This window comes from Thunnus maccoyii, chromosome 19 (genome assembly GCF_910596095.1).
Source record: "Thunnus maccoyii chromosome 19, fThuMac1.1, whole genome shotgun sequence".
Taxonomy (NCBI): Eukaryota; Metazoa; Chordata; class Actinopteri; order Scombriformes; family Scombridae; genus Thunnus; species Thunnus maccoyii.
The window spans coordinates 23,993,678-24,020,061 of NC_056551.1; the positions used below are offsets into that span (position 1 = coordinate 23,993,678).

The 26,384-nt window shown below is 38.2% G+C and overlaps 3 protein-coding genes across 3 annotated transcripts; 1 reads left to right on the top strand and 2 right to left on the bottom strand.

The window, feature by feature from the left end:
- Positions 1-739: 739 nt before the first annotated feature.
- Positions 740-3,396, bottom strand: s100z (S100 calcium binding protein Z). Its single transcript, XM_042395647.1, has 3 exons — positions 3,350-3,396; positions 3,077-3,221; positions 740-946 (listed from the first exon to the last, which is right to left on the bottom strand). Exons 2-3 carry the CDS (start codon positions 3,215-3,217, stop codon positions 791-793), a joined length of 297 nt encoding a protein of 98 aa, XP_042251581.1. The 5' UTR covers positions 3,218-3,221; positions 3,350-3,396; the 3' UTR covers positions 740-790.
- A 12,595-nt stretch (positions 3,397-15,991) lies between these two features.
- Positions 15,992-16,891, top strand: ch25hl2 (cholesterol 25-hydroxylase like 2). The gene has a single exon (XM_042396049.1). It carries the CDS (start codon positions 15,992-15,994, stop codon positions 16,889-16,891), a length of 900 nt encoding a protein of 299 aa, XP_042251983.1.
- Positions 16,892-21,293: 4,402 nt separating this feature from the next.
- On the bottom strand, positions 21,294-24,121 carry f2rl1.2 (coagulation factor II (thrombin) receptor-like 1, tandem duplicate 2). The gene is made up of 2 exons (XM_042395315.1): positions 23,710-24,121; positions 21,294-22,975 (listed from the first exon to the last, which is right to left on the bottom strand). The coding sequence occupies exons 1-2, from the start codon at positions 23,777-23,779 to the stop codon at positions 21,882-21,884; spliced, it is 1,164 nt and encodes a 387-aa protein (XP_042251249.1). The 5' UTR covers positions 23,780-24,121; the 3' UTR covers positions 21,294-21,881.
- Positions 24,122-26,384: the final 2,263 nt, after the last annotated feature.

Genomic DNA, 26,384 nt, shown 5'->3' on the forward strand with positions numbered 1-26,384 from the left:
CAAAGTACACAATGTACCGGTACATACAATGTACAGTGAAACTCTCATCACTGCAAGATAAAGTTGGCTTATTCAATGAAAACTCTGCATTTTTCCATGACTTGAACTTTACAGCAGCATGAGGATTTCTCCTCAGGGACTAGAGATTGACAGTGAGACCGACAAGGGACAAAGATGTTTCGTAAATGCACCATCAGGCTGTGACGATGCCTCGGTAGGAAAATCTGAAATATTTAACGGCTGACATTTAAAGTCGAGCAAGAGGGAGAGTCTCTGCTGGGACATAAAAAATAAGAAATGATGACAGCGGATTTAAAGACACATTTCCAGATGACAAAGGTGTCTTTTTTAAAGGGAAATGAATCAACAATAAAGACGTTCTGTGCTGTTTTTCATACATCAAACCATTGGGATAAAAACACAGCTCCATACATGATTAACAACATGACAAAAGCAACACATGACAGATTTATGGACGGCACTTTGTATTTTCTGGTAACTAACATCACTTTTATATAAAAATTACTATAATTTGGATCAGGACAGCTTGGTGTGAGATCACAAAGTCATTGTTTAACAGCTCCAGGCCGAATATTGGTAAGAATATTGGTTGTCTACATTTATAAATATTACATTCACAATCCTATGCTGTGGGAAATACAAATTATTCAACTCATGTGTATTGTTTTTAATGTAATGACATTTTTAAACTTTTAGAAACACAAGTTATCAAAGTATAAATGTGACAATTGCAGTTGATGAAGACTTCCAGTTGCTTTCCTGCAGACGTCTACTTGGTTTTCTTCTGCTGCTCTTGGAAGAAGTCATTGCAGGCAACGGTCAGGGCAGCCACCAACACAACAAACTCATTGAAATCCACCTCGTTGTCTTTGTTAGAGTCCAGGTCGTTCATGATTTTCTCCACCAGCATCGGATCCTTCTGAGACTGGAAACAAAACGGAAAAGAAGAGAATATTAATTCAACAAACAAGAGCAGCCGGGAGGATGAAACTTTGACATTTTTGTACGTTTTAGTCACGTCTTTTAATGATTCTCATGTGTGACTTGTAAACCAATACTATCGACCCTTCAGATCCCTGTTTGAGCAATTAAAAACTCCTTCAGCACATACCAGATGATATAGGAAATATAAGTCTGTCCATGTCAGATGAGTAACATCCAAGTTGGATTACTATCGGAGCTTCATATTGACTCAAGGCAAAAGCTGCCACTCGCGTCCAGAGGAGAGCAGAGTGATGTTGCTGCTAAATGAACCATGAGCTGCAGCTGATCACACACGACATTTATTGCTTTGCTCATTTCCTCCAGGATCAAGAAACAAGACATGGCTTTCATTTTCCACCCTCCAGCCTCTGAGGCGAATGGTGATATTTAACATTTTGGCACTCATTAAATTTGAGCAAAGGTTAAAATTAAAATCCCCCAACTACACTGAAGACAAACTTTATTTTATTAGGAAAATATCACTACAGTACTGATGTATTTTTTTTTATGTAGTTAAGGTTTTTAATGGTCAAAAAGCTACATTTGAATGTAGAGCTACAGTTGAGAGTCCAGAGACAAACAGGTAAACAAAATCCTGTATGCGTATTGATTTGCTGCTGCTTTTCAACAAAACCCTGTTTCACAGTCAAATGGCAGCATGTATAGTAAAAAAAAAACAACTTAGATGAAAAGACAACAAACTGAAATAGGAAAACTGACTTACTTTTTAAAATTTGAAGAGCCAAAATACATTTTTGACAAAATTTGTGTATATGCTCTTTGTTCATGAGCTAATAAAAACAGCCTTGTTTTTTGTGACATGCATTTTCTACTGATCCAAAGGGTTTTTAAATGCTATATTTAGCTTAAGAAGAAGGAGAATTCAAGTCAAACTATGAATCAGCACTTAATCCTTTAGTTTATCAGAAAAAGTCAAAATCACCAAATTTGGAGATAAATGATTTTCCTTGGACTGGATGCCTTTACTATTTCACTTAACTTAAATAAAAATAAAGGAGCGGTACTGAAATAAACTAAAAATCTATCTATATTTTAACCAAACTGAGAGCCAACTAAACTAAACTGAAACTGAAATAAATAATTTAAAAGTATACAAAAAATAAAAACTAAAGCACTCTAGACATGGCTGTCCCCGTGCTGCCCCCTTCCCTCTGCTCTGAGTCTCAGTCTGAGGAGCAACCATGCATGTCTCTCTATTTAATACTACAGTATCTTTTCAGTTTCTAAAATAAACAATACAGTAATCTATACAGCCTTGGTTTGCACATGTCAAATTTTTCTGTTGGAGGAGGGTGAATGTTAGCCTCGCTGGGGCACTGTCTATTCTCAGAGGTGACTATAGCCCACAGGGATGTGATGACATCATGGGGGTGTCTATATTTGGAGGCGATATGGGCCACTGATGATGATGATGTGTGAGCACCTGAGGCTTCCCGTCCGCATGAGAGAGGACAAGGAGCAAGAAGAAAAAATATATCTGAAGGCGTCAGGAGGTTTGACTCTCAGGCCTTGGCTGCTTTCGTATTGGTCTCAATCATTTGAAATCGCAGACGTGTACACTCTGCTATCACACAGACTCAGGGGCTGCACTGGGACTTATCTGAAATGACTTTATCTATCTCCCTCTCTCCATCTTTTATTTGTGAGAGCCACCAGCAGTTACACTTTGACAGCAGGATAGCAACCAATGGGAAAACAATTTCCTTTAGACAAGGTCAAAAAGCTCGTTCTTAAATCATTTGGTTGTCCAGTTTAATTTGTAAGCAAGTCAAGTAACAACAATGCATCATCCAAGGGAGTAAAAATCTTCTCCAAGCAAATTATCAGGATATTTATTGAGGAAATACAGAAACACTTTTCTGCAGCAACACACTCCCAATAATTAAGATTGTTGCTCACAGTAAGGATCATTATAAGAAGACCTCTATCTATTCAGTGTCACAACAGTTAATCTGGAAATTCTCCTACATGATGTACCAAGCTTCAATTTAAATACACAATAAACAAATAAAAGAACAAAATAATCATAGTTTTGAAATGTCTTCCTTACCGTGAGGAAGTCAGTGAGCTCGCTGTTCAAGAGTTGCTTCAACTCGCCTTTGTTAAGCTTGTATTTGTCTCCATCATTTCCAGAGTAGTTGTAGAAAACTGCTATCAGTGCATCCATTGCACCCTCGAGCTGGGTCGGCATTCTGCTGGAAGGATAATAACTGAAAATGAGAATGTATTTATTATTTAGGCATTTAATTGAATAAAACTAACACTATTTTAAGTAAAAGTAAGCAACAGAGTAATTATTTGTCCATGGGAAAGGTGTTCTTACCTGGTTAGAGTCCTGTATGAATGTGATGAGAGACACTGTGGCACAGCTTGTTTATTAGGAAGTGAGGAGAAGCTAAGTCTATCTAAGTCTCTATCTTTGTGGCGATAATTAATTCCACAGGTGAGACTCCCATGGTAACTGTCTTCTGTCTTTCCAGGTTTTAATCAATGCTGTTAAGAGAAAAACAAAACAAGTACCAGTGTAACCCCGGAGCCCCACGGGTATTCATCAAACCTTGAGCTTTTACACATGCGTCTGCATCATTTACATCCCTGAAGTGACTCTAGCACTCTGCAATACTTCATCACAGGGAGGACGGGTGAAGACCTGTCAGAGAAATCTTGCAACTTGCAAATCTTGCAAATCTTGCAACGTTGTTAAGGCGGCCAGCAAGATCATCGGCAAGCAGCAGTCCTCTTTGTCTTTTATCTCCAGGTCTTAAGGAAGGCAGGATCGATTTTAGGGAGCCAAGAACATCCTCTGTTTGAGGCATTTGATCTTCTCCCTTCAGGTCAGATGTACAGGATTTCCAGGGCAAAGTGCAGCAGATTTCAATTTTCCTTTGTCCCTTGTGCAACACACATGCTTAATTGTTACCTTGCACCTTTGCACTTTTTGCTCACATTTAGCACTGTAGCACTTTATCTTATCCAATCCTATACAAAATCCACCTTTTTACAGATTTTATTGTTAGACTGTTTGTGTGTATTGTCATTGTTTATCTGAGCACTGCTGCAAACTGAATTTCCCCCCGTGGTACAATAAAGTACTGAACTGAACTGAACTTGTATCTAGTTAAAGGAGGGGATAACTTAATTGTTTAATCATTCACAATAGTAAAGGCACATTTTGCACTCTTATGTCTGTTTTTAATTATTCAAGCCATTTCTAAATGTATTTATATTTGTGTATACCCAAACATTGTGCTACTCTTGATATACGAGTGATACAGTGATGCCATCATTTTATGGCTTTCTATGGCCCCATGGACTTCACGTGAGGTAACTGTGTCCTTGTCTTCATGACAGTCCTCGTGGAAAATTACAGCAGCCGTGCCCTGCAAGTTAATGAGAACCAGCACAAGGGAAAATATTAACTAGAATAAATTTGATGTATCTTGCTCAGGGGAGGGTAGAGCTTTCCATTTTATTTTATTTTTACGTGAGTGAACAGAAAGCATTAATTGATTTTTATCTACAGTGGTGGAAAGTAGTTAAGTAAATTTACTCAAGTACTGAACAATTATGAGTTTTCCTGAGTATTTTAATTTTCTGCAACGTCATGCTTCTACCTCACTATATTTCAGTGGGTATTATTGTACTTTTTAAAAACTTTAATGATTACTACAAAGTTCTTTAACACTAGAAAGCCTTAGTGACAAGTGCAGCAGATCAAAAACACATAAATATGAAATATAAAGCCTTGTTACACAGTAAATTAAGCCACCCAGTAGTATAAAAAATGCATCAGTTATAATAATCCAATAATCTAGTGTATAATAATGTAACACTGACAGAGGTCAGAGTATTTTTATTTCTATACATAAAGTACATTTTGCTGATTATACTTGTGTACTTATGTAACATTTTGAATACAGGACTTGTTATGTACTGGATGTTTTATCACTACTTTCACTTTAAAGACTACTTCTATCACTGCTTCAGTGTTTAATCTTATGCCAGTAAATGCAGTGGGAACCTCTTCTCCTCTATACTTTCTGGATACTGTATATGATGATGAAACCTTTGCTAAACTAAACATTGAATGGTGGTTATACATCAGCTACAAAATGGCAAACCTCAAAAAGACTGAAAGAGCAGTCATCCCTGTCGACTGGTTTCCAGCACGGGCGTCTAGACACATCCTATTATCAAAAAGAATGATTGCTTATTTGCTTGTTTAATGATAATTGAAACTGATTAGTCAGTGTAGGAAAAATAACACGGGAGGCATTGGCATAATTAATAATATGTCAATTGCACAGACACAAGGTCTGCACTAAGCTAACTATTGTTGACACAATATGAAACTGTTTGTGTTTTCCAACAAAACCGAAACAGTCACTGCAGGCCACAATGCTCATAATATATTATCAAGTCAAGAATTTCTGAAATCTTGTAGCAAAGTTACTAACATGTGAGAGGTGATGGCCGGGGGAACATGCAGCCAGAATAGACATGAAGAATAAACAAATTATAAACAACAATTTTGTTTACCATAACATGGGGAAGCATTCCTCAAACGTCAGCGTCCACATGGCCACATCTGATGACTGACTTTTAATGTTTCAACAGGCCATAAAGGCTATAAAAAAAGTTTGTCATACAGAAATGTAATTTTCATCATGAAATGTCTCTCAATGACTCTCAGCCCTCAATGTCTGAGCATAACAGGGTAACATTTTCAGATGTATTAAAGCTTTCTGTTAAAGGGGAATTCCACTGATATGAAGACCAGTTTACTCATCATGAGGAGTACGACTCATTAAAAACATTTTAACTTTATATTTCTCCCAAAAACATATGTTTTGTTGCAAATTTGTGGTGTATAAACATAATTTCTAGGAGAAAGAGTTGCCCAACTTGGCTGCATCTGTCTCATGATAGGAACTGAACTTTGAATTTTGAACTCGCTCCAGTGATCGGCTGGTTCTACAGGTACCTCGTGCCAGGACTGTTCTTGGAAGGACTGCTTTTGGTATTAGTGCAGCAGACTCGTCGAATATCTTAAAACTGAATACTCTCATATCTCTTGGACACTTTAGGAATGTACTTAATAACCGCCCAAAGGTTGAAAGAAAGAAAGAAAGAAAGAAAGAAAGAAAGAAAGAAAGAAAGAAAGAAAGAAAGAAAGAAAGAAAGAAAGAACATAAAATGTGTTTGCTACAGTTATTTATCAGTTAACTGTATCTTAAATTTCTCTGTAAGGCACTTTGGTCAACTCCTGTTGTTTTTAAATGTGCTTTTTAAATAAATTTGACTATTTCAGTTTATTTAATCAAACTTGCACTGAGTTTCTTTGCTTGCTCTCGGTTTCACCTTGTGATTCACAATCGTCATGTCCACATCGTGGGGTTTATTTTTAGCAACAGCAGGTTTCATCTTTTGTCATTTTGTGTCCGACAGTCCCCCTCAAACATGATTGTCCCTCCTCTGTCACTGTGTCATAACTGACAGTGGAGAATAACACTCTCTTTAGCCCTCATCCCCCAAAGACAACACCTGAGGGATGTTAGTTGTCAGGTGTGCCTGCAACTTTTCTTCCACTCGCAGCCACTGCCACGAAAATAAGTTTCCATTTATTAAGGTGATGAAACCCTTTCCTCACAGCTGCTAATAGTGAATGTTGTGCAGGAAGGTGACCCATGAAACCCCTGACACAAACTGACATCACATCAAACACTGAGATGTGGTAAAAAATTTTGAAACAACAGAATCCATTAGTTATTTTAGATATAAGCACAGGATTTGGTTTCAGTGAATAAAACCCTCACATCATGTGCATGTGCACATATAATTCACCAGATAGAAAATGAATTATAATATTAAAATAATTATATCATATCAAATATAAGCAAACAGGCCAATCTATCATCATATTATCCGAAGATACATGTCTACCCTCTAGAGGTTTAACAGCAGCATTGAATAGATCTCAACAAACAACCATCTTCATGGAGGAATAAACAATATACAAGGAACCACTATACAAATATTTGTTGCTGATTAATTCAAATATTCTGAGACAAAACTGTGATTAACACATAGTATTTTACATGAAGGTGCTTGTGTCTAAAAAGGGATGTAAAAGCCCCTGCTTGTGGTCTTTAAGGTATTAAAAAATTGTCTCCTATATACCTGACAGATGATGCATCATTTTATGTCCCTCAGGTTCTCTGCAGCATCTTCAAGGTTACCACAAAGACAATGGGAGATGACGCTTCCACCTATAGGCTTTGAAATGTTTTGTCGCAATACAGAGAGACAGGCTCAGTAAACATCAAGAGGAGAGAAGATGTGTTTTCACTCTCATGTGCACATATTTTCACTTGTACAGTCTACTTGTGCAGTCATTTTCACACTTACTCTATAGACATATATTTTAAATTTCAGATGTTCTAATTGAATATCATAAAGAACATACTGTATGTATGTAAGATGAGAATGCATGTTTGTATGAAGAGGATATGTGCGTGTAAGAGAAGAATGAATATATATGTGAGAGAATAGTGGAAACAGAAAGAAGTACATTCACTGTGCTGTGTGTTCAAACAAGTATTACAAATCGTACGAGTGTGGAAAATGCATTCTGTAACTACATATGATTTGTGGCTGAGAGAAATAGCAAACACATTAGAGAGACTGAAATTTTATAGTGACAACAAAGGAGATGTTTTCAATAAGATTTGGAACCCTGTAATGATTTTTTTTCAGCGTAAGGACTAATGGGTTGTGTCCAATGTGTGTATACTCCTTTTCTATAAGCACAAATGTAAGAATATATATATATATTCTTTCATTTGTGCTGTTTAAAGAAAAAATACTTTGTATTATGTATGTATTACATATATACAGTACCAGTGAAAAGTTTGGACACACTTTCTCGTTAATTGGTATTGTATATGTGTTTAGAAGAAACAAGTACTACATTAAGCTGTTAGGAGTATTAAAATGCTTTTGAAAGGCTTTTGAAGGATTATAATATACTGTATCGAGGTTTGACATGATGTCAAGAGAGATGGGGGCAATGCAAGGCTGGATTACCAACCAGGCAAACTGCTTTGGGGCCCCAAAAGCCCAAAGTTTACTCCATATTGTTTGGGTCTACAAACTTTGATAAATCGAAAATTTGTTAGCAATTTGCAGCACTGAAGTACAATATCAACTATGACATGTCCTTCATCCTCCATGTTGTGGCCCTGGTCTTAAAGAGGGACTCTGTCAAAATCTACATTCAAGATTCAAGAAATTTTATTGTCTGTCACATACAGTAACAGAAATTCCTCTTTGACCCGGCTCAATCTAAGACAAATGTAGACAAATGTAACAATATCAAAGTGGAAACAGTAAAACAGTAAAAACGTCACAGTAAAACATCACAGTAAAATAAGTCATGAATGCTAATATACTGTAAAATATACTGTAAAAAATACTGTAAAAAGACCATTCAGATGTGAATATATCTGTATGTGCCTAGTGTGATTTATTTAGGGCATTTTAAAGGTGTTCCTCTTTGCAAGTGGAACATGACAGCCTGATGGTTTGAAGACTTTAACAGTTTTAGATATTGAGCTCATTTGTTGTTGTGTTTTTATCAAACTACACACACAAAACTGAGGGCAAGGTAGTATTATTCCATCATAGGAGTACTGTAAGGCTGTAAGGCTGCAAGGCTGCTGATCATTATTACTTTATTCCAAAGTAAACGTATTCGGATGACTGGTTTTGTCTGACCAACAGTCAAAAAAGCAAAGAGTTTACTATCATGAAAAATTAGCTAATATTCACATTTGAGAAGCTGCTACCAGAGAATTTGGGGCATTTTAGTAAATTGTTGCCAATTAATTTTCTGACAGTCGATTAATCATCTGATCATTTCACCTCTAGAATAGTGGTATAGTGGGGGCCCAACAACAACCTTTAGCCCCGGGGCCCTCTAGGAGGTTAATCAGGCCATGGGGCAACAGGACATAACACAAACTGATCTCAGGCCTGGTTCTTTGTCAAGTTTCATTACCAGTCTGTAAGAAATACATCCATGCAAGGGTGCCAGTGTGTTTATAGTTTCCTTTTTTAAAATTATTCTTCAACAAATCTTGAGATTGACAGAAGTCCAGAAAAAAATTGGATGTGATCACAAAGTTCTCCATGTAGCCTCTCACAAACAGCTCATTAGCACTAAACACAAAGTACAGTTGAGGCTGACGTTATTAGTTTTTCAGGTAGTCTGGACAAATTTTAGCCTGATGATGGCGCAAGAGGAAAAATGAAGGGATCACCAAAGTTATTAAAAATCATCCTGAGGAGGCTGTGAATGTGCACCAAATTTCATGACTATCAATCCCATAGTTGTTGAAATGTGAACCTCATGGTGGCGCTAGATGAAAGGTCAGGGGATTGCCAAAGTCAGTAAAATTCATTGTCTGGGAACAATGAATGTTTGTACCAGATTTCATGACAATCTATGTACAGTTTGCTGAAATATTTCAGTCTGGACTACGATACATGTATGTGTTTGGAAGTAGTGTGAATTTAGTGAGAGGAACAGGCTCCTCTTTATTCTGACTTTGCAGTGGCTGTTAAATTTGAATTGCAAATTCACTTCATTGCATTCATTTTGTCTCATTGACATGTGGGATTTCCTTTGTTTGTATGTGCAAACCTGCTGCTGTCTCACCACTGACTATATTTTCAGGTTCTTCCAGCTCTCTGTTCTGCTCCAGGCTGACTGTCGTCCATTCTTGCAGGGCTGTTTGAGTGGATATAGTCCTGCACCTGTTGATGAGTCCTGACATGACTGTTCCTGAAGGCGTATTCCTTTCATACCTTCAGTGCTGTTAACACACACTGTCACAAAGCCTTACGCAGCCGTTACACAGAGAAAGAAAATGTTTTCAGGTTGAAGCAGTCGAGGTACTGATAACCTATTTTCACACCTCTCTTTCTCTGCCCACATCTTAAATTCTGCATCTCATATTTCCAGCAGGAGATCAACAGGAGGAAAAACTTATATTCCTTATCTGACCATGAATATACAATATTATTGATACATGTCTTTTTTTCAGATGAGCAAAGCAGCTGAACATCAATGCAGGTGATGGAAACCTTGAACAATGTGAGATCCAGTTGCAGTCTTGCTTGACATTTAGTACTTGGAGGAAGTACTGAGAACTTTTACTTGAGTAAAAGTAGCAATTGTTGAAGAAAATCACTCAAGTCCTTGTTCAAAGTTTGCTGTAGTGGAAGTGGTTTAATAGCATTCCGGAAATGCGGTGAGCTTACTGACACAGAGCTGGTCTGATACAGTAGACTGACCCAGAGCAGAAGGGATGGAAACATTTTATACCGAAAGATCAAACAATTGGTAACCAAAAGGTAGGGAGGTAGGGCATTTGCATACAGGATCAAGGCAGCGTAGTAAGGGGGGGGGACTCTCAGGTAGGTGAAATCAAGGGGGCAAAAACAGGAGGGTGTGCTGCATTCAGACAGGATCAAAAAGGTCAAATCAGCAGGGGTCAAATGCAGGAAAGATACACAGTTGGCATCTTGTTGATCAAGGAGTTGTTCCCAGACATCATTTGATTATCAAAGCTCTATCCAAATGTGTATTTTCTTCTTCACAATACTACAATGAGGAAATAGTAAAAGCCCTGCACTAAAAATCTTACTAAAGTAAAAGTACATATGAACTGTACAAGTACAACGTAGCATAAAATAGAAATACCCAAGTAAAGTACAAGTACCTCAAAAACGTACATAAGTAGAGCACTTGAGTAAATGTACTCAGTTACCATTGTATATTGATACCAGGTCTGCTCTGCCTTTTCTTATGCATGCTGAATGGGTTATGCACGCTATAGACAACAAAGAGCACTGATAGATTCTATTTAATTTTTTCTGTTCACATATTGTCTTGCAGTGCAGCAAAATTCAGGCATCAAATCTTTCTCTCAAGATGTTTCCATGTGTGGTCTATTTAGTGAAATTATAAATCAAGTCTTAATTTTCCAGTGGGAATTGTTTTTGAGATCCTGCAGTTCATACAAAAACTTTGGTAACACTTTATTTTAACCCCTTATAGCTTTTATAAGCAGCATCAATGGTGCATAACAAACTATAATATAGCTGTAAGTGTTTAGTGTATTTGTCAACAATAAAATGCATAACAGATGATTAATGACCACTACTACTAATAAGAAATGTCTTATTTTATATAAATATTAAATATTAATTACTATATTAGTTCTATTAATCTATCCACTGATGAAAGGTCAAGATATGGCTGAAGGTTCAGAAAGAAATCCAGTAAGTGGATCTTGAGTTAAGATTTTTTTTTTGTCAAGTACTTTTTAAAAGGTCAACAATTAATCCTCAAGCTCAACATGTCTTTGTGAGTTTTAATACAGTTTTATAACAAACTTTAAAGACTTGTGTGTAATAATATACTATTATATATAATTACAGCTATGTTATCAATCTTTCATCACTGTTCATACACCTGTTATGGATGCTTCATAGGAGAAGAAACACATCAAAATGACCTAACAACTTCATTAGAGTGTGTTACAAACCATTTATTAAGGTTTTATATACTGTATATAAATGTTAAATACGAAGGCGTTAAAGTCAAGTGTAACCAAAGAGCTTTTCTGCAGGGACAAGCCTGTTGTGGCTGTGGCTCTCACCCTGTCAGGATCAGTTAAATAGCCGTTGGAGGATTTCTCACTGTTCAGTGACTGCCGCTGACAAATGTGGTTACTCTCTGAAATGAAGATACCTTTTTCTCCACAGTGTCTCTTCATTCTCTAAGTGTAGCTTAAACCAACATATTTTAGCCCAATCTGTAACATTGCTCATACCAGGATGGCTGTGTATTGTTATTGATTTGGTTGTTGAAGAGGGATCTGCTGGGTTTTTTTTTAGCTATTTTAAAATGTATTTGCTTGAGCCTTGCTTTTGTTACTGTATTGATGTTTTATCAGGTATTTTTTTAATGTATGGACCCCAGGAATAAATTGCTATGGCAAATAAACACACCATTGTGTGCGTCAGCAAGAGTTCACTGTTGGGTTTCTTCTGCAGCACAAAACCATCTTTATGTGTTGAGTAAGAAAAGTATGTTAACTGAAAGAACTCTGAATGAGTGAGTTTTGGGATGAGCAGTGTCAGCAGAGCTCAATGGATGTGTCTTCTTCTTCGGGAGTGAAGGGAGGAGTCTCACACCTTGTCATCGTCTCCTCAGACACCTAGTGGCGCACATTAGTGAAATGGAGTTCCACTTCTCATTTGTCCAGCAAGTGGTTTGTGATTGTCTGTATCCACTCAAACAGCTGATTATTGTGGCACTGACACAGCTTCTCCTTTTCATGTTTGACAATATGCCAACAGTCACACTGTACTTCCTGAGAGTCAAGTGTCAATACTTTTTTTTATTTGACCAGTCAGTCAGACAATAGCCAGACCTTCCACTCTGAGCTAGTAGTTATTTTTGACACCGGTGACGTTCACAGTTTTTCCTCTGAGGTATGACTTGATATCAAAGCCCCAAAGGAAGCATTAAGCCAGAGGCTGTTGTAATAAGAGTCTCTAGACAGGGTGCAGCATTCAGCACAGCCTCACTGTATGTTGTGATATTTTTGATCCGTGCACCCAGTCTTCATATCAAATTCACTTTTGAACAGTGTTGGTGGTTGAAACAGAAATTTCCTACACATCGCCCACAGGCACAGAAAAAGTTTTCATCAGCTGCGGTGTTGACAAAAGACTTTCTGCTCACTCATTACTGCCAACTGCTTCCTATGCATATTTCATCACTCTGTTGAAATTGTTGAAAACTGTTGTCTTCTCTATTGAGTCCTTGTCAAAACCCTTGAAACACATCATACTAAATTGTTGCAACTGGCAAATGATTTTTCACATGAAGTAGGAATTCTCTTTATTCCTTGATAACAGAAAATAAAACGTTTTTTAGGTATAACAAGGAGATAAGTTATATTAAAGGGGACATATTATGCTTTTCATGATTTTCTGTGATTTATATACTGTTATGATGTGGGATGTCTATGTTAAAGATGCCAGGAGTCAAAAGCCAGGGCTTGAGCCTGTTCTGAACACTCTGTTTGCAATGTTACCTCTACTTCCTCCTTCTTGTGATGACATCAGATTGTTCATGAGAAGTTACCATTTTGAGTAAAGAAACGGGCAGCTTCCTAAAGCTAAAGCGAATGAGTGAGCAGGAAGTCTTTTGTCAACACTGCAGCTGATGAAACTTTTTTCTGTGTCTGTGGGTGATGTATAGGAAATTTCTGTTTCAACCACCAACACTGTTCAAAAGTGAATATCAATCAGAACAGAGTGGGCTCATCAGGTGGGGGGCCTTAAAGAGACAGGAGCTAAAACGACCTGTTTCAGACAGAGGCTGAACTGAGGGGTTGCATAAAGAGCCAATATAAGATAAATAAGGAGTTTTATAAATTGTAAATCATGCAAAGATATTCCAGTAGAGCCCCAGAATATAAACATAGACCTGGAAATATGCATGATACGTCCCCATCATGGTGGAAACAATAAAAACAGATTGCTTACACCTGATAATCTAACTAGACAATACACCAGAAATAAACAACATTGCATCACATGATAAAGTGACCAATAGACACAGAAAACAGTGCTTTCACAATAATCACAAAATATTAATATATTAATTAATTAATTAATATAAATATCACTCAGAATGTTGCTGCCCCATCAATTAATGCAATTAAGAATATTAAGAATGAACTTGGATATACTAAGGCATCAAATTAAAAACCCAATAGGTTTCCATCTGAAGCACTTTTTTTTCCAGACAATCATCCCCCCTTCATTTCTCAATTTTCTCTTTAATTTTTATTTTATTGCAATGTGTCATGTGTTTCTGTCTGTGGTGAAGACTTGAGTTTTACTGCCCTCAATTGGCTGATCAGAGGTATGAGAAAGTATGCAGACTACCTGACAAGTTCTAATCTGATTTTAGTCACAACCATAAATCCTTGTGTTTGGCTTTACATTTGACCACAGTGTCAGGTGTTTAAGTGAGTATTCTGTGCACTCTAAACTGTCCTATTCTCTGTTCTCTATTTTGTGTTGACTGTAATAGGTCAACACTGTTTAGACTGCACATAACACAACTCACATCCTGTTTCTGTCATAAAGTGTGTCACACTCATGTACTGTTTACAGTGAACTCTGTTTGTTCTTATCCATGAAAGAAAAGGCAACAAACTCTAAGTTTCTCTGAAAAATTTCAAACTATTATAAATGTGTATTGATTGCAAAACTGCTAAGGTCAAGAATGAACTTTGGACCTCAGCTTTTAAGCCAACATGGACAAGAAATCTTTAAAGAGCTCCAAAAAAAAAGGACTTTTGCCTTTCCATAATTCCATGACAACTGCAGACTCCATGTGTGCTGATGAAGATCATGTGATATGATCAAAAGATCCAGAATGGGTATGGGTATAAATGATGAATGAACCTCAGCTATATCTAGTACGTTGTACTATGCTGTTGAATATGTTTTTGCCTTTTGTATTATTGCTTATTGCTTGGTTTTAAGATCTTTTATAGTTGGTGAGGTAGTGATGATCATTCAAGACTGTCCTGATCACATCCTGAGTTTGACAGTTAAGTGACAATTTCCATCAATTCAGAGGCAAAAGAAACGAGAAACTGTTGCATTTTGCATTGACTTTAACTTGCAGTTTCAGTATTGTGTACTGCTTGTGTATGCATTGACTGTGTAGAGCTATATAACAGTATTATTATTATATTATTATATTATTAATATGCCCAGTTTACCTGTGCACATAGCTTTCCCCTCCATTTACATGTATGGTTTTATTCAGCCAACTCTGAATGAAGCCCTCAGTTTGCAAATGATTACTGTCTCTTCACATGTCCAACAAGTCAGACGTATTTGTTTAATGTGTCATGTGTCTATGGATCAAAATCAATAAACTCAAAATATGTGTATTTATTGTGGTATGTGGTGAGATACTGTAATGAAACTGCCTACATGCAGCCGTTGATTCTAATACAAACTAATGAAACATAAGTCTTAAGAGCAGAAAAATATTAGTTTGATGACATAATGTCTGAGTATAAAGCACATGATATTTTTTAAAACCTCTTGACAGAATTTTTATTTTCACACCATAGAAACATGAGCTGTGGTCGCTGCCCCTGTTGAGTTTTCAACAATGAAATCTTTTTTTCCTTAAAAAAAAAACCTCAAACTGAGCAATAAGCCAACTATAATCTAGCAATAGAAAGGAAGTGCTTTTGAATTGATGTCTCATTTGACAGCTTTTCTATGATTAATTACTCTCTTGGACCCATGTTGTGTGTGTGTGCATGTGTGTGTTTGTGTGTGTATTTGTATGTGTCTGTTGATCTGACACAAGAGCAGAAACATTAACATACTAATGATAAACTGGTGAATATATAGTTTGCTGTAATATAGTTCATGTTTTCATTCTGTTAATGTTAACGGCTAAAAGACACTGCACCTTGTTTCATGTGACAAAGTCAAATTCACAAGTAAACGGAAGCTCTCACTCCATGATTTGGGTCAAAAATGAGAGCCGTTGTGGCCCGGCTCCTGAGTCCTGGCTGCGGTCCTTGTGCCCATGAAAAAGGGCCTTTACAGAGTGCCTTCTTTTAAAACGCGAGGGGGGGTGGGGGATGGGGGGCGTTGGGTGGAGGTGGGGCTTGAACATACATAAGAGCCTAAGACAGTCCAGCAGTCCAATTTGGCACAACATCACCAGACAATTTGCTGTTACTTAATCTATACAAGGACGGTGATTGGATCTTTCACTACATTTAGACCCACTTCATCCTCTCTTCGGGCCTTATTTTAAAAGAGAATTGCTAGGTTGGTGATGAGCACAGGCCGGTTACTTAAAACTGAGGCTTTATCCTGGATGTCGGATGGGAGCAACATGACTGGGGGCCTGTTCCAGGGTTTGGCCCTGCAGCCTGTCTGGGACTACCTCCACCAGAACCACCACGACCTCCTGAGGAGCCCTCTCTTCCCTGTGGTCCTCTCTGTCACCACCTACTTCTTCCTAGTTGGCCTCTACACTGTGTTGGACCTGCTGGCTCCCACCTGGCCCTGCATCAACCGCTACAGGCTCCATCCTGACCGTCCTGTCACCTGGCCTAACATCTGGACTACCCTGGGTGTCACCATCTACAACCACCTGCTCTACATCTTCCCTGCTGCAGTCGCCCAGTGGCTGTGGAGGCCGCCTACCCCACTGCCTCGTGAAGCGCCCACTCTCTGGGGCTTCTTCCTGGGCATCCTGGGCTGCATAGTGGTCTTTGACTTCCAGTATTACCTCTGGCACCTGCTACACCACCGCGTTCCTTGGTTGTACCGCACTTTCCACTCCGTGCACCACCAGTATAACCAGCCTTTCAGCCTGGTCACCCAGTACCTTTCTGGTTGGGAGTTATTCAGTGTGGGGTTTTGGGCCACAGTTGACCCTGTCCTGCTTCAGTGCCATTGCCTCACAACGTGGGGTTTCATGGTCTTTAACGTCTACGTTTCCACCGAGGACCACTGCGGCTACGACTTCCCGTGGTCCATGCATAACCTGGTGCCCTTTGGCCTCTGGGGTGGTGCACCCAAGCACGATGCTCATCATCAACGGCCAGGCACTAACTTTGCCCCATTCTTCTCTCACTGGGACTGGCTAGGAGGCAGCCACACTGTGCCAAATCCCTCCAGCCACGCTGCCCCGGGAGAGCCAGACGAGATGAAAGGGAGGAAAGACTAAAGAGCTTGAATTAATCTCTCATTGACTCTCTTTTACTCAAAGCGCCTCTTTTGTACCTCCTCTCATTCAAACACTTGTTTTTTTCTCTCCTCTCTCCTACAAACCATTTTCTCTCTTTCCTGTCTGTCTGCCTTTCCTCTCTTTTTGATTATTATCTCAATCTATTTTGCAATCTTCTCTCTAACAGAACATGGATATTCTTCACAGTTTAGGAGCTGATTATCACTCTAACATTTCTTGACTGTCTGGTAAGTTGTTAAGAAGAATTAAAGTGCATTTTATGTCAGTTTTGTGTACAATGATAGTATATATTATCCTGTACTCTTGTGCCATGTACATTTATCTCTTATTCATAGAGATTTCCATTTATGTTAATGTATGGATGATGTATTGTTACTTTGTCTCCATGGCATTCTCAGGTCAGTTTCCATACATGTTTAATATGTTTTGAGCTACCTTGAAAAATAAAAAATAAAAAACTAAAGCCACTTACTTAAGACTTGTTTTGTTACGTTTCACTAAATAGATCTTATTATTAGGAGTATTTGCCGATAGTTGATGGTTTATAGCACGTACATTCTCCCTCTCTCTTCCTCCTCAAGACCGACCCTCTCACTCACATGCATGAATAGCAGTCTTTTAGCTGCGTCCCAGTATGATGCGTGGGCGCAATACTAATCTATTATCCTCTCTTTGAGAGTACATTCTCTTACTGGGAGGGTTCTTAATTAAACTCCAAAAAAGAGAATATCTTTGTCATGCCAAATCTTCAATTTTAAAAATAGAAATTAAATATTTAAAGGATGTCTTTGCATTCATAGCAGCAGGTGTTATTCCTCAAAATATCTTACTATAGTTCTCTCATTGAGATAACTGTGAGAATCAACCCTTTTTTTTTTTTTTTTTAAATGATTAAAATATAAAATCATGAGGCTATATATTGTCAGAATTTCCTCAAATAAAGGGTAATTCAAATAAAATTCTGATGAACTGCTAAGCACTTTACCTTTTTGAAATATTGTGTCTCTTACTTATATATTGCATAACTAACACTTACAAACACACCAGCAGAGGTCACTTTTTCACTCAACAGGAATCAGAGCAGCAAGTCTACAAATAGTACATGACAAGCAAAGACAGAGGCATCTACAATGTTAATTTAGATGAATCACTCATAGAAGAAAACATTTCTATATCTGCACATCTAATGATATCAAACAGCAAATGCAGTGAACCCTGACAGGCTCAGTCTAGGCTCACGCTCTCTGTGCTTCTTCTCTCTTTGTTGTTATTCACTGGAGAGTGGTATGGGCAGAACTGGTTTGTCATGTTTCTGCTTTATATGGCTGTTGCAACAGCTCACGCTTATTTTAGAAACATTGCATTCAGACGCCTCAGGCATACCTGTCTGCTAGGATGTGAAATCTGAATTAATTAAACAGGCTTTATCCTCATGTCTGGTATTGGCACTGATCTCTAACATGCATGCATTTCCACCAATGGTCATCTTTTTTACATGGATAGATGTACCTTTAGAGGTTAAAGTTAAGCTTTTAGAGTGTTTCCTGTCAGAAGACTCTTTGTGGTGACGTTTCAACATCTACATCTGTGATTTGCGCAATCTACCAGCACCCTATGGAAGAAATATATTCAGTTGTGTAGAAGCAAAGAAACTTTTTACGCTTATAAATGCACAGCTAAATACCTGACTATGTGTCAATCCTGTGGCAAAAGCATACCATACCTATTGCATTAGAGAAATGTGCAACACAAACCACCATATGTAGAGTGTGCAACTGCAGAAGTAACTGCACTGGAACTCTTTTTAAACCACAATGACATTCCGTGCGTGTATTTTAAAAACAATGAATTATTTCTGAGGCTAAATAAGATTAACAGTTCACACTAAGAATTTATGAAAAGATCGATACCACTCTCATGTTTGTATTGTAAATATGAAGCCTTAGAGCCAGCGGATGGCTATTTCTTGGCTCAGCACACATTTGATTTATGTTTAAGTCATTTTAAGAAAGTTAAATCAATGGAAAACCTGCTGCTGTGATAGCAAAGACACCCTTAAAATATGAACTTTTCTAAATATTCTTTTAATCTAAGTAACACTGAAGCTATGTGTTGCACCAAGCATTTTAGAGTGCAGTGAAATCTGCCTGTACATGTGAAACTGTCACAGCCCTGTCCATTCTTGCCATACCAGAACTGCCTCACATGGCTCTCATAACAAAGCGGTACTGATACTGATTTTGTTGTGTAGAAACAGTTAATAGTTGCTAATAAGAGGAAGCATGTTCAGAAAACTGTGTGTACACTTGAATCACGTACACCCTCATACTACAGTATCTGTGTCATTCCTATTTAATCATTCATGGTTATAAACTCTACTAAAGGGAATATCATTACCCGTGTACTTCATGGACTTAAACAATAAAATTGATTTATAACACTGTTTATGATTGTATCTAAATGCAGATGTCATTTTTCTCCCTGGTAAAGGCTAACAGATTTTCAGTTTATTTTCATACTCATTTGGCTATAAATGACATATGGTGTACACACTTTATTGGTTATCAACACATGTTAAATAGCAGTTTATGGTTGACTGAAAGTCTGTTGTTGTTGCCTGAGAAAAAAATGGCACCAACACCCCATTTCTGTTTGACTGCCTCATATTTTGTGTTTGTGAAGAACAAATCTATTCTGGTCCAACAGGCTAAACCTGTGGAATTACAACAGTGTTTAAATTTCATTTCTGGTCAGTTTCTTACACTTAATTTCAGCACTATGCACTGTCCAAACCACAGCACAAGCATGGTTTTAATGCCTCTCTTCGTGCGGGGGCAGTACTAGATGTAAAAATGTTATATTCATTGGGATTTACAGGAGACTTGTGTTAATTTTGTCATCCACTATTTGTGAAAATTTATGTGAAAACTATGAAAATCAAAATAGCTTGACAGCTATTTGTCTACTACAGAATCCTTTCTCCTGATAATCCTGGTAATTTATTAACTTTTATGCTTTGTAGGCACAAAGGTGATTTGTTTGAAACTTTTCTCAGAAGTGACTAAACACAAGATTCCTGAACATTTCTGTTTGCCTTGTTCACACAGTGTAACTCACTAATGCCTGAAAAGAGCTGTGTAAATGTAACATGGCCAGGGAGTGGCTCTTTTTCCCCAGCATGTGATAAGAAGGTATTCTACTCAAAGAGTGCAGACAAAAGGTAAGACGACACTCCACAACAATCGTTTACCTCTGCCTCAACTAGTCATTAAATAGGAAGCTCAATACTCACAGCTCAGGTCACTATTCACAGCTTGTGTGTTTGTGACTGTTTGGGTGGGGTTTAGTGCTTGAAACACACGAGTTCATTTACTCCTGATCCAGAGACAAAAGGCCAGGACCTTTCACTTAAGTTCACATGACACCTTTGTCGACAGTATATTGTCTTTTAGAGGATAACATGTATTGTATGAAGCAGATTTTAACTGAAAATAAAATGTACGTGCTTCAAGTTTGATGAGGAAAAAGCTGCATTTAAGACCAAATCAAGAGGGGAAGTCACTGAAAAAGAAAAAAATGATGGGAATGGGGCTTAAATCTTGACTGTTTTCTGTGTTTCACATACAGGTGAATCACAGTCTGACACACTGAAACTAGAGTGAGGACAATCTCTTTAGGTCATCCTCATAGCATGCCTCATCATGTTCTTTAACATTCCTCAACCCCCTCCACTGACCCTCTTTTCTGTCTGACTTTTTTCTTCAGAAAAAACAAAAACATGAGTAACTGAGTGAACATAAAGCACTTCAACTGGTCTGTACACTTTCTGGCGCTACACAAACCACCACAATACATTCCACGAATTCCTCACGTTTTCACAAGGCGTAGTGAATGATTCATGATAAGAAGCCTCGTCGATATCCCTCGTCAGACACATGATGACAAGCAAGCCCAGTGACTCACTCACTCGAGGATTTTTAAATTGGTTACGCAATAGTAAAAGGAGTTTCACAGATACTGTATCCTGTTGTTTCATCATTTTATTTAAGAAACAATACAACTGTTTTCTTTCAAATCATAAAAATTCAAACACAAATCATAAAAACACTGTAGCACACGTAGTTTAAAATAAGATAAAACTTCAGCAGCAGGAATGTGCTGAATAGGCAAGACAAATGATTAATAATTTTAGTCCATTTTCAAGCAAAAATGGCAAACATCTCCTCGTTCTAGCTTCTCAAATGTGAGAATTTGCTCTTTTTCCTCATCTTCCATGACAGTAAATTGAATCTCTTTGGGTTTTGGACTGTTGATTGGACTAAATAAGACATTTGATGACATCACATTGGGCTCTAAGAAACTGTGATGGACATTTTCACTGTTTTCTGATGTTCTGTAGACTAAACGATTAATTGGAAAATAATTGGCAGATTAATCGATAATGAAAATAATCATAAGTTGCGGCCCTAGTTACAACAACCATATACTCTTGTTCCATCCTCTTTTAGCACATCAAGTTCATTTGGCTGTTTTATTATAGGTCTTATTTGCTTTGAATGGTGTTCAGTGCAGTGAACTAGTCAGTCAAAATCTTGGGGAAACTCACATCTATCAGGCATTATAAAAAACATTTTGTGCCCCCAAGAGGACTAAATGCTAAACCTGACAGTTTGTTGCAGTTTTTAACAGGCCTACTCTCCATGTAAATAATATATATAAAAAATGAAAATGTGTTTCACATTTTAAACGCCACACCACAGTTCATATGTATGTCACATACATCTTTAAAATGAACTCATCTTTGGTTGTCTGATGTTTGAGGTTTCCTGGTAGCTCCATTATCGCAGACCTATCTCCTGTGTCCCAGTGCCAAAGAGTCTGCACTGTGCTATTTTTCCAGTACACTTAAGTACAAGCACAGGCATGATCCTTGATATCCCATCAGAGTCTTTTCTCTCCTTTTCTTTGACTAGCAGGTACTGCTCTGTGTGTCCCCAGTACTCGACATGTATGATTTGCTCTTCCTGGAGTATTTCATGGAACTGAAAGAAACCCTCATCCTCTCTACAGTCCTGCTGCTCCTGCACCGCAGTGTGTTCTTCACATGGTTTCTGAAGTCCTCAGACACAAAGTAGTAGATGAACGGGTCCAGGCAGCTGTTGAGGCTGGCCAGACACAATGTAATGATGTAGAAGCCATAACCATTATTTACCACTCCGTCCTTTAGCAGAGAATAATGCAACACCAGCATGATGTTACTCGGGATGAAACACACTAGGAAGGTCACCAGGACGGTCACAATCAACACCACGGCTTTCTGACGGTTTTTTGTTGCCGTGCTGTCCCCTATGCTTTCCCCCAGGGTCTTGAGCAGCAGAATATAGGCCACGACGATCACAATACAAGGCACGAGGAACACAACCATACCCATAAAGATGAAGTAGTAGTAGGGGAGCTGGACAGAAGGGAAAGGATTGAGGGGGTCTTTGATGATGGTGACATCGTGACAAGTGGTTATGTTGGGGTCTTTGAGCTTGGCGGTGTGGTTGTACAGATACAGAGGTGTGGTGGAGAGCCAGATGAAAGCCCAGATGGCCACACAGACACCAATAGCCACTTTGTTGTTCTTCCTCTGCTGGGACAGAGGGTGAGCCACGACCCAGTACCTCTGCACACTGAGGCAGGCGATGAACAGAATAGAGCAATACATGTTCCCGTAGAAGAAGCTCACCAGGACTTTGCACAGTGGCTCCCCGTAGGTCCAGTTATTGCCACCGAAATGGTAGGCAATCTTTAGGGGTGTCCAAATGACGAAGAGCAGGTCAGCCAGAGCCAGGTTGGCCATGTAGATCGACGACGGATGCTGCTTTGTCCTGAAGAGAAACACCCAGACGGCCATACCGTTGGCAGGCAGCCCCACTGCAAACACGAGGATGTAGATGATTGGGAGGAAGACTGTGGTGAGGCCACTCTTCAGTGTGTCAGATGTTGCCTTGTCCACAGAAACTTGTTCTGAGTTTTTAGGGTCCTGAATCCCAATGAATCCCCGTCCTTTTCCTCTTCCTAGAAGATATAACACAAATGTAAGAATATAATACTAAAAACACTATATAATGAAGGTAGTGAGTTCCGCAACAATAACCAACAATAATCCAGACTGACATTTTGGCTTAATGTAGGGATGCAAATATTTTCTTAATCAATTAATCGGTTGTATTTTTCTTAAATCAGATTTTTTTGAAAATTATAATATAATAGTAAATAGTTGTTTTTTTAAAGCAATTCTCTAAAATTCAAAAGGTATCTAATTTACAAATAACAATGAGAACAACATAACCTCATATTTTAGAGGCTTAGAGTTTATAAAAATAGCTGCAAATCAACTCTCTGTAAATCACCTAATCATTGATTGACTAATTGTTTCAGCTCTACTTCAAAAGGGGGGGGGGGGGGGGGGGGGTCTTATCTGAATAGGTTAGATATACCTTTATACCTGTATAAAATACTCGATGTTATTTTATTACATTTTTTCGATGTTAGACACCCTATATTTCCCGACACTCCTGTCTGTATGTGAACTGACCACAACCCATTGTTAGAAATATATACTCCATCAATAATTCGCTCTAATTATGAAGTCAGTTTTAAAACTTCAGCTTGATATGCTTAAATGATAACAGAGTAGGCCTAACGCCTCTTAATACTCTCATGGGATCCGACTAATATGTCTCATTAGCTCGGTATGTAGGCGACCCAACTCCAGGAAACCACACACACAGAGGAGCCTCCGGCCTTACCTGTTTGGGCATTTGAAGCAGAAAAGCAGCAGAAAATTAAAAGGAGCGACAAAAACCGAGTTAAATCCATGTCTTGTGTTGTTGACACGCTCTCTTCTTCACTTCTCTTTTATCGTCTCCCCTCAACGGCGTCTTAAACGTCGACTAACACCTCCAACCTTGAAGGACACACCCCGAGACTACCTATTTCTACGCTGACGTCATATGTGGTACCGCCTACCCTGTCTGTTCCTCTGAGCATCGGTAATGGATCTCAGTGTTGATGGAGGCAAAAACCACCAACCACAAAACAGGTTGTTCTAGAAAATGGAGGCAGTGTGGTCTTGAGGTTTGAGGTTTTGTTGATAAATGTGAAACACAACACGTTTCCTGTTACATGGCTCTATTTTCAGCCATGGGACTGACATAGAAATGTTTCTTTATCTGTGGTTTAGAGCCCAAGTCTAACCAGTGTTACTTCCTGTTAAAGGGTTCTTTCTCAAACGGGGTTGTGGTTGCCTGACGTGATCCATTACCATGGCAACCAGACTGCCATTCATTCTGGTCACTTGTCTAATTTTATGAAATTATGTTTCTCAGGATCTGTCAGTGTAAAGTTATAGAGCTGGCCTAAGTAGAGCTAGGTTAGTAAACTCATTGCAGCGTTGCAGCAGAGAGGGGTCGACGTGGGTCAGTTTATCACGAATAATGCTCATTTTATTATGAACTATAACAAATGTCACTCCAAGCTGAAGTCAGAAGTTGGCAGCCATATATATATAGTAGATTACATGTCAGTAACAGAGATATGTGAAATCCATCGGTGAAATCAGACAATGGCTCCCTTATTTATGGATCATCTATCCTAAGCAATGACATCTTGCTTTATTTTAGCCTATAGTAAATATCCATAAATTTTCCTCCTCAGTGGCCAGGTCCAGTTCTACCAGGGTGCAAAAGCATGCATTGCACCCTCAGTTTCATATTTTGCATCCTCAGTTGAAATTTGAATAACAAATGCCAAGTACAGCCTGGTAGGTCTTAGGCACATCATGTATGTGCCTGCAGCAATGCAATGTGCAAAAGGGCTGAGTGAAGGTGAATATAGGGTGAATTAGTGTAATGTGGCACACTGCCAAATGTGGGAAACCTAAGCTCAAATGCATGTCTCTTTTTTCTACCAAATGCTAACTATTAGGACTGCTGTCAAATTAAACCATCCAACTCTTCCAACTTGCTGTGAAGTCCAGTCAAAGGTCAGTGTCAAAGGATTTTGAGTTATGTTAAGGATATAAATTGGTCATAAATGAAGCAATGTTGCCAATTGTTATCAGATTGTGTTAATGATATATTCATGTTCAAAATAAGATATAATATGATGAAAACATGTTTCATATTTTTTTTTATTTCAGTCAATTGTTCATTGTCCCACTTAGAAAATGTGGTTTGAAATGTGGGACAGCTGGTTTTACTAATGTGGGACAGTCATATATGTTATTAAATTGGTAAAATATGCATTTAAGTCCATTAAATGTGCAATACCAATATATTCAGGGGTCTTAGTCTTGTAATGCTTAATTTTAACTTAATTTTCGGTAGGTTGCAAATTATATTAGTACAAACATTAATACATAATATAATACATTACTATACTAGCTGTAACAAAAAACATTTTAATTACTGAAATGACCAAATGTGGGCATGGACTTTGGCCTTGAGTGTTACTGACCAGAGAAGATTTTATTGTATGAATTCAGGTGATTTAGACCTTTCAGCTTCCCAATGAGCGTCCCAGATTTCAGCCTGAACTATCCCACCTATCTCACCTTGTACACGGTCACATAGTTTAGTAATTTATGTTACACAACGGTGTTTGCACTGCAATATGTTTCAGGGGTAAAACATGAGATGCTGCTTTTGCTGAAAAGTTGTAAAAGAGGCTGATGAGCCCTGTCAACCCAACTTCTCCTTCATAAAAAATAAGGGTAAAAAATATTAAAAAAATATTGCATTATAACTGACCAGTCTGATGTGTGTAGAGGTGTGTGTGGTTATTCTGTAGCAGCCTGGTATACTTTTGGTATACCTGGTAGACTTTTCCTCTAGTACCACCATGAGGTTGACATTTGTGGTTTTGAGTGAAATATCTTGACAAATATTTGATCAAGTACTGTGAAAGTTGGTGCAGATATCCATGGTCCCCAGATGATGAATCCTACCAACTTTGGTGATCTGCTGACTTTTCCTCTAGGGCCACTATGAGGTTGAAATGTGTGGTTTTAGTAAAATGTCTCAACAGCTATTTGATTAATTACTATGAAAGTAGGTACAGACATTCATGGTCCCCAGATGATGAATCCCTCTCACTTTGGCAATCCCCTGACTTCACCTTTAGCTCCACTGTGAGGTTGACATTTGTGGTTTTGGATTTAATATCTGGAAAACTATTCAGTCAATTACTCTGAAAGTTGGCACAGATATTCATGGTCCCCAGAGAATGAATCCTACTGACTTTGGTGATCCCCTGACTTCTTCTCTTGCACCACCATGAGGTTGAAATGGGTGGTTTTAATTAAATTTCTCAACAGCTATTGGATGAATTGCAATCAAATTTGGTACCTGTCCCCCTAAGGATTAAATTTAATAACTTTTTTAAACCTTTTCCTAGCCTTTCATCTAGCACCATCATCATTATT

Coding starts and splice junctions, on each gene's coding strand:
- f2rl1.2 (XM_042395315.1), bottom strand. CDS start 23,779: ATGGATTTAACTCGGTTTTTGTCGCTCCTTTTAATTTTCTGCTGCTTT. Junction 22,976..23,709: donor TGCTTCAAATGCCCAAACAG/GTAAGGCCGGAG, acceptor TATATCTTCTAG/GAAGAGGAAAAGGACGGGGA.
- s100z (XM_042395647.1), bottom strand. CDS start 3,217: ATGCCGACCCAGCTCGAGGGTGCAATGGATGCACTGATAGCAGTTTTC. Junction 947..3,076: donor AGCTCACTGACTTCCTCACG/GTAAGGAAGACA, acceptor TTTTGTTTCCAG/TCTCAGAAGGATCCGATGCT.
- ch25hl2 (XM_042396049.1), top strand. CDS start 15,992: ATGAGCACAGGCCGGTTACTTAAAACTGAGGCTTTATCCTGGATGTCG.